General features: G+C 53.8%; 1 protein-coding gene across 1 annotated transcript; it reads left to right on the plus strand.

Moving 5' to 3' along the window:
* The first annotated feature begins 454 nt into the window (after positions 1–454).
* Positions 455–18,076, plus strand: ONECUT1 (one cut homeobox 1). The gene is made up of 2 exons (XM_085234029.1): positions 455–1,852; positions 10,599–18,076. Exons 1-2 carry the CDS (start codon positions 790–792, stop codon positions 10,886–10,888), a joined length of 1,353 nt encoding a protein of 450 aa, XP_085090155.1. The 5' UTR covers positions 455–789; the 3' UTR covers positions 10,889–18,076.
* Positions 18,077–19,345: the final 1,269 nt, after the last annotated feature.

Here is a 19,345-nt window from a genome sequence, read left to right on the forward strand (position 1 = left end):
GGACAATGGGCACATCTGCCCGTTCTGCCGGGATAAAGGCACCTCCGCTAACGAGGGGCCGGCGGGGGGGGCCGCTTTTCTCTCTCTCCTCCTCCCTCTATTCTTTATTTCGGGGGGAAAAAAAAAGACCGCGGGCGCGCGGCTGCGCTGGGGCAGCTGCTCTCCAGGCACGGGCACGGCCCCGCAGCGCCTGGGGAGGGGGGCGAGAGGGGGGGCCGGTCAGCCCGGGGTTGGGGGTTGCTGCGGAGTGGGGGCACGGCTCACGGGGCGGGAATCCGGGGGGAAGCGGGAACCCCGCCCGGGCCGTCACCTTGGTGCTCCGGGGGGGCCGCGCGGTACCGCGGCTCTGAGCGCCGCGCGCGGGGCCGGCCCCCTTAATAGGAGTGGTGACGTCACGGGGCGGGGCGCGCGGAGGCGGGGCGCGGGCGGGCGCGGGGCGGGGCGGGGCGGGGCGCGCATGCGCCGCGCGGAGCGCCGCGGCGCTGCAGCAGCGGAGCGGCGGCCAAACGGCGGAGCGCAGAGAGAGCCATGGCTAGAGATGGCGAGGGGCGCGGGCGGACGGCCGCCGCGGCTGCGGAGCCTGGCCTGAGGGAGCGGGGGCCCTAGGACGGAGCCGGCGTCGTCCCGCAAAAAATAAGAAAAACTCAGTTAACCACCAAAAAAAAAAAAAATCAAACCCAAGCGCCACCAACCGAGCGGCGACGGCACCGAGACCCCTCCAGAGCCGCCGCGTCCCGCGGGAGGAGCCGGCCCGCGCCCGCCGCACCACACGGATGTGCGCGGCCCGCGATGAACGCGCAGCTGGCGATGGAGAGCATGGGCGACCTGCACGCGGTGAGCCATGAGCCGGGCGCCGAGCTGCTGGGCGGCCCCGCGCACCCCCGCGCCGCCGCCGTGCCGCCCCGCGGGCACCTGGGCGGCCCCGCGCGGCCCGCGGGCATGGCGCTGCTGGACGGCGGCGACTTCCACCACCACCACCGCGCCGCCGAGCACGGGCTGGGGGGGCCGCTGCACCCCGCCATGAGCATGGGCTGCGAGACGCCCCCCGGCATGGGCATGAGCGGCACCTACACCACGCTGACCCCGCTGCAGCCGCTGCCGCCCATCTCCACGGTGTCGGACAAGTTCCCGCACCACCACCACCACCACCACCACCACCCGCACCAGCGCCTCCCGGGCAACGTCAGCGGCAGCTTCACGCTCATGCGGGACGAGCGGGGCCTGGCGCCCATGAACAACCTCTACGCGCCGTACCACAAGGACGTGGCCGGCATGGGGCAGAGCCTGTCGCCGCTGTCGGGCTCGGGGCTGGGCTCGGTGCACGGCTCGCAGCAGGCGCTGCCGCACTACGCGCACCCCGGCGCCGCCATGCCCGCCGACAAGATGCTGACGCCCACCGGCTTCGAGGCGCCGCACCCCGCCATGCTGGGCCGGCACGGCGAGCAGCACCTGAGCGCCCCGCCCGCCGGCATGGTGCCCCTGGGCGGCATCCCGCACCCCCCGCACGGCCACCTGGGCGCGCAGGGCCACGGGCAGCTGCTGGGCCCCGGCCGGGAGCAGAACCCTGCGGTGGCGGGCTCGCAGGCGGGCGGCGGGAGCAATTCAGGGCAAATGGAAGAAATCAATACCAAAGAAGTCGCTCAGAGGATCACCACCGAGCTCAAGCGGTACAGCATCCCCCAGGCCATCTTCGCCCAGCGGGTGCTGTGCCGCTCCCAGGGGACCCTCTCGGACCTGCTGAGGAACCCCAAGCCCTGGAGCAAGCTCAAGTCCGGCCGGGAGACCTTCCGCAGGATGTGGAAGTGGCTCCAGGAGCCCGAGTTCCAGCGGATGTCTGCTCTGCGGCTGGCAGGTGAGCGGAGCCGCGGCGGGACGGGACGGGCCCCGCGCCAGTGCCCGGCCGTGCGGAGGCGGCTCGGGCCCCGTTCCGGCCGCGCTCGGCCCCGCGTTCCCGCGCGGTGCCCGCAGTGCCCACGGGTTGCGGAGCTCACGCCGGGCGCCGACGCACGCGTCAGCCGCAGGTGCAGAGAAGCGCCTCCAGGAGGGCCGGGAGCTCCGGGCAGTGCCGCTGCCCGCACCGCTTTGTCCCGCCGTGGCTCGGGCCTCCCGCACCGGAGGAATAGGCGGCATTGCGCGGCCGGAACGGGGTCCGGGCTCTGCGTTGCCCAACGCCGCGCCCACGGGCTCGGGGAGCGCAGCGAGGCCGGAGCTCGGAGTGGGTTGGGGCTCTATGTCTGCCCGTGCCCAGCGGGCGCTGCGGAACGAGAGTCGCGCACAGACGTGAGGGCCCGGCGTGCAGGAGCAACGCCGTCGGCTGAAGTCGTTCGGTTTTTAACGGATTGCTGTGGTGATTGTCGCGCGGAGCGTGGCTTTGGTGTGGGGATGAAAGAAGCTCCCCGCGGCCGTCCCGCGTCGCTGCGGGAGCTCAGCTCCGGGCCGCGGGCAGGGCCCGGCCGGGCGCCGTGTGCGCCGAACGAAGCGGAACGCGTCTCCGGCCCCGTGGTCTCCCCGCTCCTCCCCACCCCCGGCGTGTGTGGGACGCGGGTTTAATATGCCGTGAGCAAGAGGCTGTTAATTAAGTGATAGGTCTCCATTAATTTGTCCCTGGAGAACGCGAGACAGTCGATCCGCCGGGGTCACCGATCCGTTCCGCAGACAACAACGAGGGAAGGCGCGCGTCTCCCCGCTCGCAAACACACCGACGCTCGGTGCCGGGAGCCGGGGGACACCCGGGGTGCGCTCGGCCCGGCCCTGCCCTCGGGGCCGGGGGACGAGCGGCACCGCTGAGACGCGGCGCGGATCCCCGTTCCTCCCGCGCCGCCTCGGCTTCGGCCCCGCTCGGCGTCCAAGGTCCGAGCTCGGCAGCGCCCTTTCCGCCTCCTGCGCTCCCCGGTAGCCGGGCAGCTCCGTCCCGCGGGCGCTGCAGAGAGGCGGATGGGAGCCGCTTCCGACGTCGCCCAACGACCTCGGTGCTGAACCGCCCGCGCCGCGCGGTGTCGTACGCTCCGAGCCCCGCTCGTGTGCGGGGATCGCTGCGGAGAGGCTCCCCGCGGGGCCGCGCGGCCCTTTGTTCGCTCCCGGAGCGCCCCTGCACCCGGGCGGCAGAGCGGGGCGGTCCCGGCGGAGGGACAAAGCCTCATCGTTTCGTATCCCCTTTCCGACGCTACCGGACGGCCGGCACCCCGGAGAAGCGGCCTGCCGGGGTCGAGCCGTTCCGGCAGCCCGAGGCCGAGGGGACGCAGGGAGCAGCGCCCGGCCCCGCAGCGCCCCGCCCCGCCCCGCCCGGCTCCACCTGGGCCGCCCGCCGCACGTGCTCATTTGCATAGCGGCGTATCCCAGCCAATGGGGGCGGTCCTCGCGGCGCTCCCCCCGGGCCGCAGGATTTGGCCCGCGCGCTGAGCGCCGCTGGCAGGAAGGGATGCAGGCGGGCGTAAGAGAGGCGGGCGGCGGGCGACCTCTGCAAGTGCGTCAGCTATCGATCTCATCTCGTGCAGATTTTACATGTGTGATGATCTTTCCGAGTGGTAAAAATCTGCCCGGACTGATAATGATGTATGAACGTCAATTCAGAATATCGTAAATTACTCCAGTCGGCGGCAATTAAATCTCACGTCCCAATTATAGCTCACTCCCGGGCGTTTACGGACAGTCGGCGGCGGATGAACGCCCGGCTCCTTTCCGCCTCTGTCCCCGGGCCTCAGGCGGTGGGGGGGCTCAGGGAGGACCCTCCCTGGGGCTCCGCCTTACGCTCCGGCAGTCCGAGGGCTCGGGGGCTGCGTGGAAGCGGCTCTGAGGCCCCGGCGCTTCCCCGGGCTGCGCCTCGCAGTGCGAGCAGCGCCGACTCTTTCAGCCTCCATCTTATTCACCCCATCTCCCCTCTCCTCTCTGTTCTTTGTCTGACCCCCCTCCCGCTCTCCCCCGTATCGCTCAGTACGTCTCCGTTCAGCCGTTTCTCGCTCACTTCCTTCGGCCCCACACCGCCGCCGCTGACACCTGGAGGGCACGAAGGGACTCCGAGAAGAAACGCGGTTCGAAGGAAGCGCCCGGCCCCGCTGCGGCCCGTCGGCATTTCCGAGCGGTTCTCCTCCGCGGTAATTTCCCAGCGGTGCGGGCCGTCGGGCGGGGGCTCGGGGGCGGCCTCTGCTCCGGGGATGCTGAGCGCGTCCCGGGAGGCGGCTGTACCCTCTGTTCTCCTTCTCCCCCCCGCTGCGTTCCGGTGAGCCGGCTGTTGTTGTCTGTACCTACGCATCTTTTCTCTCCTCCCCATCTCCTTTCTCCCTCCCAAACGTAATCTGGGAGGAAGCCTGGGCAGCCTGCGAGGGTTTCTCACCAAATTAACTGTAAAGAAATCAATACCGTAATCAGAGCGTTCTCCGCATTTATATGGAATCTGACGAGGGCCGGCCACCCCGCTCCGGAGCCCGGTGCCGCCGTGGGCCCCGCGTTCTTCGGCGGCGTCACTGCGGCGGGACCGACTCCCAACCGCACGCATGCACCGCGTTCGCCCTTCGTTAATGTCACCCCGGCGGCTCCCGCCTCTCCCTTGTTCGTCCGTTCGTTCGTTCTGATCCTCTGCAATTTTGATGAAGCGGCCTCGGAACCGCTCCGTCCCTTCTGCCCGCGCAGCCCGGGGGCTGCCGTCGAACTGCCCCGGCCCGGTGCCTCCCGCCGTTCCCGGCGGCTCTGCGCCCTCTACTGACCGCCCCCGCGCCGGGCGGCGGTTTCCCGGGCCGGGATACCCCGACGGGGAGGGCGAACGGATGACGGCGTGCGGCGCCGTGCGGGCTCCGGAGCGGCCCGGCTCTCGTCTGCTTCAGCACTGCGGACAGTTACCGGCGGCGCGGGGCCGCCCGGGGGACTCGGCCGAGGGTTTACGGGAACGCTGCGGAGCCGCCGGACTGTGCGCGCGTCGCCGGGACGGACCGCGCTCGGCTTCGGCTGCGGGCGACAGCGGGACCCCGCGGGCCCCACGCACGGACGGGGTCGTTTCGAGCGAGGGAGCCGCGTGCTCGTGGCCCGCCTCGGGGCAGCGCGGTACCGGGGGCGGCTCTGCCCGGTGAGCTCCGGGCTCTCGCCGGCTCTCCGTGGCTGCTGCACCTCCGTGTGCGCAGATCCAGAGCGGCGATTTCGCCGCAAACATCGATGTCTCGGGGTAGACCACCTCCCGGCGGAGAAGCGGCCGGTCTTAGCGAAATTCTTCTGCAACGAGGCTCACTCGAGCTATCCCGCTCCCGAGGAAGTCGGCCCCGCGATGCTGTGAATTCATGGGAGCAGCTTCTCACACCGGCACCGCTCGGGTGGACGCTGCGGGGCCACCAAGCGGGGCGGGGGACTGCGGGGGTCTGCCCGGAGCTCGGGGCACGGCCGCAGCACGGTAGCAGCCGCACTGCAGTGCCCTGACGTGGGGACCCGGTGGTGGCACCGCCGTCTCAAGGACGCAGAGCAGCTCTCGCTGTTTGACTACTATCGGAATTGACGAAGGGCTTTCCAACTAGCCGAGGAGAAGTGGGATCGGGCCTCAGGAAACAAGTCCGAGAGCTGCTCGCTCGGTACGTGCCTTCGAGGACCTTTAAAATCCCAGCGAAGCTCTGGGAGCGGAGCGCGTCACTTCCACAGCCCGGAAACCCCATCTCGGCGGCTGCGGCGGAACCGGGGCTGGGGCGGCCGCACGGCAGCGGGGCGAGGGGCTGCGGGGGCGGCCCCAGCCGGGCGCTGCGGGGCGCTGCGGGGCGGTGCAGACGGCACTGGCTGCGCGGAAGCGGTGAGCCGAGGTCGCCACCCAGGGGCCGGCAGCCGCCAGCGCTCGTAGGAAAGGAAGGGCTAACGTGATTAACATATTGATGGAGTCGCAAAAATCATTCATTAAGGCAATTTAATCTTTGCTATTAAATGTCCTTTCAATTCATTTGAGGTAATTAAGATGCCGTTAAAGTGATTAAATTCTAATTACTTATGCTAGACAAAGAAATATTTGTCACAGTAATATGGTTAACTAAAGACTCGGCTCCAGAAATTCAGCGTTTGCTTTTATGATATAGCAGGAATATCGGGTGCTTCCCCCATTGATCCACTTAGTGGTAGGCCCTGGGTGGCCGTGGCAGCTCATGCAGGTGCTCACGGGTCTGTCAGCACTGCAGGCACGTGGAGCCCGGAATCCCCGCTGCAGAGTCAGCACGCCTGAGCCCGCCTCGCTTTGTTATTCCAGTGGCAGCAAATTAAAGTCACATTTTAATACAGTACAAGCAGTGAGGTGTTTGGCACTGGCAGTCTCAGCTGGGATCCATGCGTTAGCAGGGTGATGTCAGGCTGTGAGCTTCCTATGCAGATTCATCCTTAACTCTTCTCATGTTGTGGAACAGTAAAAGGGGCATGATGGCAGAGAAATAAGATCCAGAGCAAGTGATGTAAATACAGATTCCCAGAGAGACAAAGTGCTGAATGGTACCGGGAGGATCTAGAGAAGAGAACTGCCTGCTTTTAGCTCATGTGGTGAGGTCTCTGGCAAGGTAGCATGTCAGTTGTAGGCCTCCTCTGGAGGAATTTCCCCTCCAAGGTACTTTCTGGGCTGTACTGCTGAAGACTTTTCCCTCTCTGAAATTGCTGTTGGATGTGTTGCAACGTTTCAAATGGAAAGCAGGTGATTTAGAAGAAGATGAGTGTTGGTGGGCCTCATTTGGATGGCTGAGGCAGGTGCCAGATTCTACAGATGGAATGTGGCAAAGATCAGAAAATGCATTAAAGAAGGGAACTCTGACAGGTTTTTGATGTCTGTGAGACATGCCCTGTACAGATGGAGTCAGAATAGCAAAGAGATTTCATTTTGCCAGAGGAGGGGGAAAAGGGACCCTCACAAAACTTGTGAGAACTCTCGAGTCTATCTCCTGCATGCCTGCTTGTGTTTCCTGCAGCATCCTGGTTTGCAGCACTTTGGCTGGTTCCTGGTGCAGCGTGAACTCCACACTGCTGCCAGGGAACCCTGCACTGGAACCTTTGAGAGAGGCACAATGCTGTTATTTTTTTCTCTTGCCTGTCTGAAGGAAAAATGCTGTGCTTGTGGACAGTGATGTTTTGCTGTGCTTTGTCCCAGTGGCTGTTCTCCCACACCAGCAGTGTCCGGTGTCTCAGTGTTCATGGCTGTCTTTCCATCTAGAAAGGGAATCCTGAAGCAGGGAGCCCTCAGGGTGCTGCGTGCTCCCTTGCCATGACCTGCTGCACCTGCAGATGTGTGTGTGCACCTGTGTGCTCCGTCTCCTCCAGAAGCTTGAAAGCAGCTGTGCCACTGAGAGTTCCTATGGCCTCCTCTTGCGTGTAGCGCCCAGCTGAGCCTCCTGGACACGGCTGTGGTGGGACTGCAGGGCAGTGTGCACAGAGCAGTGAGGAGATGTGCAGAGCTCCCCAGCACCAGCAAGTGAGCGCAGCCGCATCCCTCGGGCAGCTCGTGAGGAACAAAGGGAGACAAAACTGGATTGATGGGCTGTATCGGGAGAATTGCAAGTGTCAGAAATATCTCCTGCTCAAGGCACAGGAAGATAGAAGTGACGGGGGGAGTTCAGCACTAGATTTATAGGGCTCCTTCTAGCACTGATAATATTACACTGTCATATCTGCACCTGTGTTGCCAGACTCAAAGGAACTCTACTCTGCTGTGTTGTCTTTTTTAAACTGGGCTTTCTTAAGGCTCTTTCCAAAGGCATCGCGAGGTGCCTTGCTGTTGGGGCGGAGGGCAGGGCTGGCTGTGCTGTGTGCCGTGTGTGCTGTGACGTGCTTACATCCACATATGAGTGTGTGGTAAGCAGTTCTAGGATGGGCTCTGGTGTTTTACCAAAAGAGGTGCCAGCTGGTGTCGGTGAGGCCTGTGCCTCCAGCAGCTGCCCGTGCCACAGGAGCTCTGGCCGCAGCAGGCACTGCTGCTGTGTGGGCATGGCCTGGGCAGTGCTGCCTCGCAGCAGGCTTCACCTCCCTGTGCGCATTTGTTCCCTGGCAAGCTGGAAGCTATGATTTATTATTAAAATTGATTGGCTCCAATGCAGGAAAAACGATCGTCAGGAAACCCTATTACGGTTTTTCATTATCACCATTATTTATTTTTAAGTGCTATTAATATTCCCGGGCCCAGACAAGGCAGAAGATGGAGGCGGGAGCCGCCCTCCCCGCTCAGGCAGAGACCTGGCAGCCCTGCTGTGAGCTCTGTGAGCCGGGGAGCTTTACCGTGGGCCAGGCCTTGGAACCAGCAACCAGTTTGTGAAAGAACCACATCCCCGCTGTTCTATTTTGGTCTCTTCCCTTCACCAGCCAGCAAACAGCTCATAGAAAGTCAGTCCCAGCTTGCATGGTATCACCGGTCACCTGTAAAGTGAGGTGCTGGGCAAACTGGAGAGAAGTAGGAATCTACAGAAATCTGTGAAATACTGAACTCAGCTTATTTGTATCATGGAACGTACAGAATTTGTTCTATTCTGCTCGGCATTGAGCACTTTTTTCATACCCCTGGGATGTTGCTAGCAGTAATCAGGCAGCTGAACCTTGAGAGCAAGATATTGGGTAACTGCTGAGACATTTTCTGGGGAAATAATTATCCAGGAATGTTAAATCTCAGAAGCAGAAGCTCAGGTAGACATGATATGTGAGTTAGTTTCACAATATGTGGCTGTTTTGTTCTCTGTGATTTCAGAGAACTCTTATACTCAGTGATGATGGAAGCCCCGAGGTCTGCACAGCCAGGTGAACCAGCTCTGTGGTTCCTGCTGATGTGGGTCACACTGCTGGTGTTATAGGGGCTGTGTGGCAAATGATAGTCTCTCTGCACAGCCTGTCCACGTGAAAGCTGGGATTTGCATTGTCTTTGGAAAAGTGTAAAGCATTGTGAGTAGAAATGAGCTGTTAGAGGCAGCTAATGTGGCGTGGGCTCAGCTTGCCTCTTTAGCGGGACAGGCAGAGGGCAGCAGGAGCTGTTAGAGCTGAGCCTCACAGCTTCTCCCTCAGGAGCTTCTGACCTCAAATGTTGAGGGATCTAAAAAGCTGAGATTCCTTCTCTCTCTCCTGCACTCCTCATTTTCTCATTTTGAACACCAATTGGTAACTTATGGACTATTCCTGCAATAGTATTTTTAACCCATGAGTTATCAATGCTTACTTCCAGTCGGGACCCAGAATTATTTCTGAATTCAGTGTAATTATTTTACTGATCCCTGCAGTGGGCTCACCGGCTTAAGTCCGTGAGAAACCTGTTGCATCAAACCTGTTTTTCAGCCTAGAAGTGATACCATATTTTAGAGGTTAAGATGTAACTTCAAAGTACTCTTCAAAGGTTTTCAGATAAAAATAGCCATAGAAGATGTGAGTCTGGCACACCAGTCCTTATGATCATATGGATGATCATATGGCTGAGACCACATCATTAGCCTCTGCAAAAGCATCTGCATGGATGGGGCTGGAAGGCAACTGGAGGGACAGACAGTGAGTGACCATTCTTCTATCTCCATAAAGCAGTTACACCCTCGTGACAATGCTGGCCCTGGCTAACAATAAAAGGTGGAGGAAGGATCTTTGTAAAATAGTTTGTTGTCTTCATTCTATATCCATGGGATAGGTGGAGGAACTGCACCGAGTTTTTAATATGATCAGCTCTGATCTCCACAGAAATAAGGGCTAGGCATACAAAGGCAGAACGTCCATATTCTTTTCAGAAATACCTCTCTAAATCAGCATTGAAGGACACTGTTAGAGCAGAAAAAAAAGAGGAAACAGACAACTTCAGACTCTTTTGAAAGTGAGACAGACCAATCTGTCCTCCCAGGGAACTCTTTTATCCTGGCTAAATGCTAACAATATGAGCTGGCAGGCGGTCAAAGGCTGCAGGGGACCTGGAGCTGTGTTCCCAGCTCCCTGGTTTCTGCCGAGCAGGTGATCTGCAAGGCAGATTTGGGGTTGCCACGGCCTGTCAGTGGTATATGGTGTAACAGCAATCTGAAAGGGAGCAGAGGGGAGAGAGAGGACAGAAGAAAGTGGAATTGCATAAGGAAGAGTTGGTGTGCCATTGTTCTGTGTGAAAATATGGGTTCTTTTATTCAGAACACATTGTTCTGGGCTGTGAGATGGTATCAGGGTCCTGTTTTCTCCCAGTTCCTTATTTCTCTGTCAAAAAAAAAAAAAAAAGAGGAAAACCATCAGCAACAACAAAACAGAAATGGATTCACAACAAATAGCAAAGATTAAAAATGTAGGAAAGATTGACTTAAGAGCTCTGTGAATTTCCATTCTACGTTCGAGGGATGTTGCATAGTTCAACCATGTCAAAACTTAACCTCTCAGGGACAGCTTCACTGAGTTTTAGCAGACAATGGCAAAGGCATTTTCTAATTTATTTCCCTTAATTTTTCGTAGCTTATAGCGTGTTAAAAAATAAACCCTTAAACTTGTCTTTACACTGACTTGTGTGAGTGCCTGTCGGTGGACCCACAAAACCTGCATGTAAGTGCATGTCGTATCCCATGCCACACATCCTTGCTGAATGTAGAAGCCAAAGTGAGTGCTCCTTTTATTCTGGTTGCCATTTACCACTCTGCCAGACCTCTAACCAGTACTCCGCTTTCTTGCAGCGTGCAAGAGGAAAGAACAAGAGCACGGGAAAGACAGAGGGAATACCCCCAAAAAGCCTCGGTTGGTCTTCACGGATGTCCAGCGTCGAACTCTACATGCAATATTCAAGGAAAATAAGCGTCCATCCAAAGAATTACAAATCACCATTTCCCAGCAGCTCGGGTTGGAGCTGAGCACCGTCAGCAACTTTTTCATGAATGCACGGAGGAGGAGTCTGGATAAGTGGCAAGACGAGGGCAGCTCCAATTCAGGCAACTCATCTTCATCAAGCACTTGTACCAAAGCATGAAGGAATTACCACAAACTAAACCTCGGTGGAAAAGCTTTAAAAATAAATAAATAAATAAATAAAGAAAGACCGGGACCTCAAGATAGCAGGTTTATACTTAGAACTATTTGAAAAAAATGTTATTTATAAGTCCAAAGAAACCAAAGACTTATTTCACCTGCATTATGACTTTGTTCTAAGACACACGCTTTAGTAGGATGACAACTTGCAAAAAATAAAGGGAAGAAGAGAGTGAAATGGAATGAACGAGGTGGAACATGAAGAGAAGAAAAGTAGACCACTGGTCTCACACCTTCATCCATGATCATCTTCACCGTCCTTGGCTGTGTAGTGGTTTGGAGCATAGTGATTTCTTGTCATTGAATGGACATCTTGTCAGATATGGCTCTTCATTTCCACAGCGATCGCCATGAAGGTGTGCAGTGTGTCCGTGCTGTGTACACACCGGTGGTAGGGACTGAGTCAGAGCTGGTTGGCAGAGAGGGTTGTGCGCAGCATGACCTGCAATGCGTGGAGTCGTCCGAATGCATTTGAATGGTAGTGTGATTTTTGCTGTTTTGGTGTTTGAACTTCCCCGGTGCAATGCCCGGACATGAGTTCAAGCTAGGCAGAGAAATTTTGAATGGTACCTAAACCAGTGCATTCTCTTTGTTTGTTAAGGAATGTTCAGATTTAAAAAAGGGAAACTATTCCATCCATAAAAGTTGACTAGCTACCAAAGAACACATTTAATAATTATATTGCAGGTATTTTATTGCAATGATTTTAATATTCCAAAGCTATTTTTACACAAAATACTATGTAGAGTTATAGGTATAAACTAATCTAACTGTATAACACATAAAACTTGTAATCAAGACTGTTATTTGCCATTAGCAATGTCACATTCTTGTTTCTTTTCACAAATGGCAAGAAAGAATGGCACAATGGGGCCGGGGCCCAACCCTGGTCAATGCTCATTGATGTTAGAGAGCTTTTTTTCTTTCTTTCTTTTTTTTTTACCTACTGACTTTTCTAGGCAGAGGAATAGCAATATATGTGAAGGCCTGGGGGTCTTTTCCCATTGAAAGCTGGTAGGGTAGTGTTGATGGCAGTAGCTCTGGCAGGAGCTCCGGGTGTGCCATTGGAAAACCAAGTCGTGGCTCCTCTGAAGTTGATAGCAGTGTTCCCATAACACAGAGGTGCAGCCTATTGTCACGTGGCTTCCTGTCCACATGCATCAGGCTGAGTTTTCTTCCGTGCATTCTTTCTTGCTCATCTGTTAATCCAAATACTGCATGAAGTAGTTTAAAATTCATAGTTGGAAAGTTTAACTGCTCTGTTGCTAATAGAACCTCAGAAGATAAACCGTCCCATCCCTACTCTGATAAAATTAAAAAGAAAAGCGTGCAACATCTGCAAATTGAATTTTAGTGTAAGGGGAAATTAGACTTTAAAAACCAATTGGACTTTAAAAACAAATTTTAAATACATGTGCTTGTTAGATTTCTACTGAATGTCCTGAATTTCTGTCATAATTCTACTAGGCATATTAAATTCCAAAGTAACCAAATATGCAGATTAGGCCCAAGAAATAGGCAATCTTACACTCTTTTTTATTTCTCTTCTCTTCTCTTCTCTTCTCTTCTCTTCTCTTCTCTTCTCTTCTCTTCTCTTCTCTTCTCTTCTCTTCTCTTCTCTTCTCTTCTCTTCTCTTCTCTTCTCTTCTCTTCTCTTTTTTTCAAGGGAAATTAAAATTCTAGGTAAACTAGAATTCTACCAACATCAGCCATATAGAGAGTTTTGTGATGAAGCCCACTCAAATACCAGTGGCACCATTTATTTCCCAAGATGACAGAGTCTAGTCAGGTATCAGGGTACATAGGTAACTTCCAGTAGGTGTTTAGAATTAAACCAAAGTATCTCTTTATTAAAATAAATTCAAGTAAAACCAAGTAAAACAGATATTTCTCCCCATTTTTCTATGTTACACCCAGTTTAAGAATAGCAAAGCAAATGCCTATTTAAACATAATCTCCGAGGCTTTAGAACTTCTAGCTTACCTTAAATTTTAGAGAGCTCTCTTTTAAAGTGTTCCATTCCCACCAAAGTATAACTGACAAATACTAATAAGCTCACCTATAAAGCATCTTATGAATACAGTTTCATTAGTGTAAGATTAAAAAAGGACAGTGATAACTAATGTTTTAGGGTTTTGTTTTGTTTTGTTTTCCAGCAGAACACTGCTTTGTAACGTACCTATAGTTTAGAAAAGAAAGCCTTATTTATTTAAAACTTGAGAATTTAAAAATGCAGGGAAATTCAAAGTACATTGCCGCATTTTTTAGTATTTCCATTGTATTGTCTTTAGAGACTACTTGCTGAAACCAAAGAGAACTTTCATACCAGCATTAAATTTGCACCCAATATGCAATTTCAGGATCTCTGATACACACCCACCCACACGAGCCCCTGAGTAGATCTATGTATACATATATGCACGCACATTTCCCCATGGGTGTATGTATGTATACATGCACATGTATCCACACACACCAAAATTGATGCACAAGTTATAGATTTTAAGTGTTGCTTTTTTTTTTTTTTACATGCCTGTTGAGGTATCTGTAAACCTTTTGATTTTTTTATAAGCCATGGAGAACAAAACCACCCTTGCCATAAGCAATATGCGCTTCGTACTCGGAATAAACCAAGAACCCACTTTTCTTTAATTGTGTTCAGCCTTTGCAGTGGATCCCTGTGGGACTGCTCCCCTTTGCCCCCATCCCATCACTGCTGCTCGTTGGCTGCCATCCCTTCCCTGTGCCGTGCTGAGTGTCACACCCGTCCTGTTCCCATTACGTTAGTGTCCGTCTGTCCACCTGGATGAGATCGGGGTTTCACACCCGACAAACTGGAAGTTAGTTTCAGATTCCAAACCCAAAGGACCTGAAAGTCTGCCAGGAACATTTAGGAGAGGAGCAGAACCCAGTCTGCCATGGCTCTATGGGGCTTCGTGGCACGAGGGTGTCAGGGGCGTGCGTTCGGCCCATGGAGGCTGCCAAAACCATGCCGACCCCAGGCAGTGTGGTTCAGAGGTGAAGCACCCATCCCACCCTAAGGGCGCTGTTGGCTCTCTGGGGAGCAGGCGCAGCCCCGGATGGCAGCGCTGCTCGGCTCGGCCCCAGGAGGCTTCCCAGGGCCTTGTCCTCCTCTCCTCACTCAGGTAAAGCCAAGCGAGCCGGCGGGGCCGTGCCGCCGCTCCTGCAGGCGGTGTCGACAGCTGTCTTGGGTGTGGGGCTGGCAGTGGGTGCAGCCCTGGGTGCTGCTGGAGGGCACAGCCAAGGGGCACTGCTGCTGGGCACTGCCCAAAGGAGCCCCAGGGCCTTTCTCCATGCCGTGAGCCGCCTTCTCGCCCCTTCTTTCCACCACTCTTCCTCCTCTCCTCCTTTGTACATAAGAATGAAAACTATGCATTTAGCAAACAAAGAGAAAGCACTTACCCTTTTCTATCCAGCTGCGTTTGGGTGCATTCAAAGGTCCAGAGGCTAATTTTGAGACTTTGCTTAGCCTTCTGGTTTATTATTGTGGTGTGGTTAGCTTTACAATACATTTGGTAACTATTTGCTAAAGACAAAGAAGCAAAAGGTAAGGAATAGCTACTTCCACGTGTTAAAAAAAAAAAAAAAAAAAAAAAAAAAACAGAAAAAAAACAGAAAAAAAAAGAAAAAAAATGAAAAAAAAAAGAAAAAAAAAGAAAAAAAAAGTGTGTAAAGATCTACTATTTATAGTGTGAACCAAAGACGCTACCTCACTCGATTTCCATTGGTGATTTTAATCACATTGATGATACCAAAGAATACCAAAGATTTTTCATGCACGGCCTCGGTCTGTGAAGGGAACTCCTCCCCCCCCTCCTCGCCTCTCCCAGTGCGTAGATGCGTCTGCTCCTTGTAGCGATGACGGTAACCTGATGAATGCTTCTCTTACTACAACTCTACTGCTGACGATGATAAGGATAATAATAATAAAGCTCTAGGCAAACATGTTGCAAACTTTGTAAACTCCTAGGACGAGTGCCTTGCTTGAACCAAAGTGTTAAACCGCTGTTGACCTCTTTATCTCTCACCTTATACTCTTTGAATACCTCAGCCTGTTAGAAAGGCCACTAATGAAAAAAGGAATAATTCTTCACCGTGGTGCTTTTTGCCGTGCAACCATGCAATGAAACTTTCTTTGATACCAAAGGAAAATGTTTTTTTCCACTTTCTTGCTGACAAACCAAAGGTTCCTTCCTCCTTCCCCCGCAAGCAGCGTGAGTCCCTCAGCCCAGACAGGCCGTGCATTGCTTTTACCAATTCCTCCAAATACCTCATAGTAATAAATCGTTAGGGTTACGTTGTATAGAGAGTCTATGTGATAAGGCAGAACTTACTAGTTTGATAATTGTTAAGGTTACTTAAAAGAAGCTTTATAATTCTTATTTATTTTGTAGGGGTTGTTTTGTTTGTACATTCCTTTTTTATTGCTGTGGTCGGGTTTGGGTTTCTTCTAATTCTCTTTTGGCAGAACTTCTCTGTTATACTCAAGGAAGATCCTATTCCTGGAAACGTTTCTAAGTGGGTAAAGATCGCTGGTTGCAATGAACGCGAGATAGGGAAAAGCGGCTTTGATTTCTTTTGTTTGGGTTGGGATGCTTTGTGTTTGCTAGTCAACGTTCTTTTCACAGGGTAAAAAAAATATTATCTGCTGTGATAAATGGTTCCTATTTTTTCTCTATAATGTGCTGTGATTTTTAATTTAATTACATTTTGTATACGCTTATTTAATCACTGCTTTAATTTATGACTATGTAGTTTAAAAAGAAATTGTATATAGTAGATTCAAAAATGGCCAAAGCTTTATGTTACAATCTTTTCATTCTCGATGCTGAGATAAACTGAAGGAGAGTGCTTCTCTTGACTGCAGGGTGTGTCTTCAGGCTTGTCTTGGCGTGCACTTCCACGCGTGTCCCAAACACTGCCAGGTTATCCCCCAGCCTCCCTCCCCCTGGCCCTGTACATGCCAAAATGAGTGTTCCAAGGTAGTGCTTTTGTCACATAGAGAGTAGAAAGGCATTATTTAGCACGTTTTCCTTTAATTTATTTGTCTTTTTTTTTTTTTTTTTTTTCTAGAAAGGTTCCTTAGGGGGTAGACCCGCGCGTCCAAAGCATTCTGGTTGGTTAATGCTTCGAGGCACCGGCGTTTGTGAGACCCAGAGCACCCATGGGGTGGCTGGCTACTGCCAGCTCGGTGTGCGCCCACAGGCTGCACTCCTGGGGGACAGCTGGGGGCAGATGGGGGTGGCGGGGATGGCAGGGATGGCTGCACCCAGCTGGCAGCGCTCAGGCCCTGGCCACCGCCGGGCCACCTCAGTGCCACCCACGGTTGTGGGCTCCTGGAGGGGGCAGCTCGGGGCCGCAGAGCACCGTAGGGCCCCGCGTTGGCCGATGGGCAGAGGTGTCACCATCCCGCTGGGGGACCGCGTGCCACCCCGCTCAGCTCCAGAGGGGAACAGCAGTTTTGAGTTGAGGAGAGTAATGACAATGATAATTCTGCAAAGCTGACGGTGGCATCACGGCACAGAAAATAGGATGCCGCTCACTTGTATTTTATTTTGCGTAAAATAATAGGTTCTGTTTCAACTAAATGTTGTGTATGACACGATTTGTGAGGGATGTAAATATTTCTTTCCATGCACAGTAGGTGAGCTCCAGGTGTACGTTGTTTTCATTCGGGGGATGTCAGAGGGGTTGAGGGAGGGAAGGACAAGGGCAGGGTTTGAGCTTTTGGTCAGAAGTTACACTTTCTAGATACATTTTTATACTTCAAGTATTGAAATGGGGCAATAAAGATGCTCTGAAATGCAGGATCATTAAATGGTCTGTCGGTAAGCATTGGCTAAATGTCTGCTTTTAATACATAAACTGATGCCGTGCAATGACTTATGTGTCACGTGGAGGGAGGAGACAAAGTATTAGTCTGCGAATCCAGCATTAGCTATTGAACACTGGACAGAACTGTACTTAGGAAAAAAAAAAGAAAGTTTCCTTTTTCTGTTTTAGTCGTTTGATTTCTCATGGTATGTTCTGCATTTATTGCATAATCATTGTGGAATCATTTTAGTTTCGCAGTACGAACCGAACGGCAGTATTAAACGACAATAAACTGACGGCGTTGTCTCTCACTCGCTCTGCTACTTGTCTTCATCCCGTGCCCGCTGCCCGGCCCGGCCCTGGGTCAGCCCGGCCTCGCCCCTCCTAGCCCCGCCCCGCCCTCCTTAGCCACGCCCCAAATTTAGCCCCGCCCCATTGTGCCCCGCCCCCTTCCCGCGTGGCCCCGCCCCGCCGCCAGCCCGCCCGCGCCGCGCAGGGGGCGCCCGAGACAATCAGCGGCTGCGGCAGCGGCGGGGCAGCGCCCACCGCGCGGGCGGGGCGGGGCGGGGCGAGGCGGGGCGAGTGGGAGTGGGCGGCCGCGCCGCTCTGCTCGGTTCATCCATTAGGAAGCAGTCGTAGTTTATGCGTCGCATCTGCATTTCAGACCGATTATTGTACCTAATGACGGTTGGTTGCTAATATTTCCTCAATCTCTCTCTTAGTCAAGCGCTTCTTCTTCTGTATTTTCGTGTGTAGCGACGTGTAATGCGCTAGGCATTATCGGCTTTGTTTCAGAGTATCTCCTGTACTGCGTTAAATTTCCTTACGTTCCTTTTTCTAAGCTTTGCTACTGTTCTCACTTTATGCCGTGCAATATCATCTGCTGTGTTTGCTAAGCAAAAAAAAAAAAAAAAAGAAAAAAAAAAGAAAAAAAAAAGAAAAATGGAAAAAGAAAAAAAAAAACGGAAAAAAGAGCAAGTGATGATGTCATCATGCTTTTCAGTGTTAAAATGTTTCAGCGTTTATGTAGTCACAAAAATGTAGTAAATAAAAGGTTGGATTTTCCAGCACTTTACATTTAGCCATCTCTTGCCTCCTTTGTATCTGCGGGTATGGATCACCACGGTCATCTGCAGAGCTGTTTCCTTCTGTGGGACGGGGTGCACCGCGGGCCCGCAGGATGAATGGTTCACTGTAGGAAGGGATATTGTGTTCCTCCCCTGTCACTGCTGTACTGCCCCACCGCCCCACAGGGCCCCTCACATCCACCCATCACAGAGCACCGTGCTGGGACAGCCCCACACCACCCACCCAGTCCCTAATGAGGGATCAGCGCCTGCTGCAGAGGTAATGGCCTTATGGGCGGTGAGCTGTGCTGCCGAGATGAGGATTGGCCCTTCATCATTCTCCCCTAAATCACAGCATCGGCTGCCTATATCCCAGTGCATGGCCTGGGTGCCGCTGGCAGGGTTTTTTCTCGGGGCTCTGCAGGCTGGGCCCGCTGTGCGGTTTCTTGGTGCTGTGGAATGGAGGAGGTGTGGGGCTCCTGTCGGGGCTCCCCTGAGGCTGCTGTCCTGAGGCCATGCTGGGACATCAGGGCAGTGCCCATCCAGGGCAGGCACAGGGGAGAGGGAGGACCCCATTCCCAAAACTGCCCCTCATCACCAGAGGCGATGCCGTAGCACCAACCTTCAGCAGCATCGCCTGGGCCAAACATTGTCCCCAAGGGTTCCTTGCTGCTGGGGACACCTGGGAGCCTGCACAGCTTTTGGCGTGTCTCAAGACAAAGTGACTCCAACACACACATCCCCTATGTGAGTGTGCTCAGGAAAGCTCAGCGAGGCACGTGGAAAATGCAGAACTTGAGTGTCACAGGCTTTGTCTGCTGAGCAGGGCCACACAGCGAGGAGCAGAGACAGCGAGAAGGAAGGAGCAAAGCAGGTATGTGCCAGGCTGAGCAGTGTGCTGGTGACAGCTCGCGTGCCCTCAATGCACTGCTGGTAGTTAACCAGCAGGGCTGATGTTGCTCAGAGGGAAGCCAGCTGAGATGCTATAGGAGCGACCGTGTTGGGCACAGACACCCTGGTGGCGTGAGGACGAGGCCAACAAATCTCCCCAGTGACTGGAATCTCCCCAGCGATGCACAGAGATCCGATCTTGGTGCGGCATTCAATCAAGTCGGTGACACGGAGCAAAGGATACTGCTTTAATCGCCCGGCTAGGCCGCAGACATCATTAGTTACTCATTATGATGTGTTGATGCCGGCGTGCTCACTACCGGTTGTGTACGCTCGCTATCAGACGTTTTTCTCATCAAATGGGATGTCAATACCTTAACATCTTAATGAGTTACAGTCAATACCCATTGCAATAAGGCTGGTCTGTTCTCGTGATTCTATCTGCCCTCAGGGTTTTCATTACAATGACTGCTTTTTCCAGGTAACTGATAGAGGAGCTATGGAAATTCCATGTAGAAAGGAACATCTGTGATGTTTCTCACAGCGACAGGCCCAGGGCTGGCGTTTGGGATGCAAAAGCCACATCCAAATTGCCTTTTATTTTA

The sequence above is a fragment of the Meleagris gallopavo genome, chromosome 12 (assembly GCF_905368555.1).
Source record: "Meleagris gallopavo chromosome 12, MGAL_WU_HG_1.1, whole genome shotgun sequence".
Taxonomy (NCBI): Eukaryota; Metazoa; Chordata; class Aves; order Galliformes; family Phasianidae; genus Meleagris; species Meleagris gallopavo.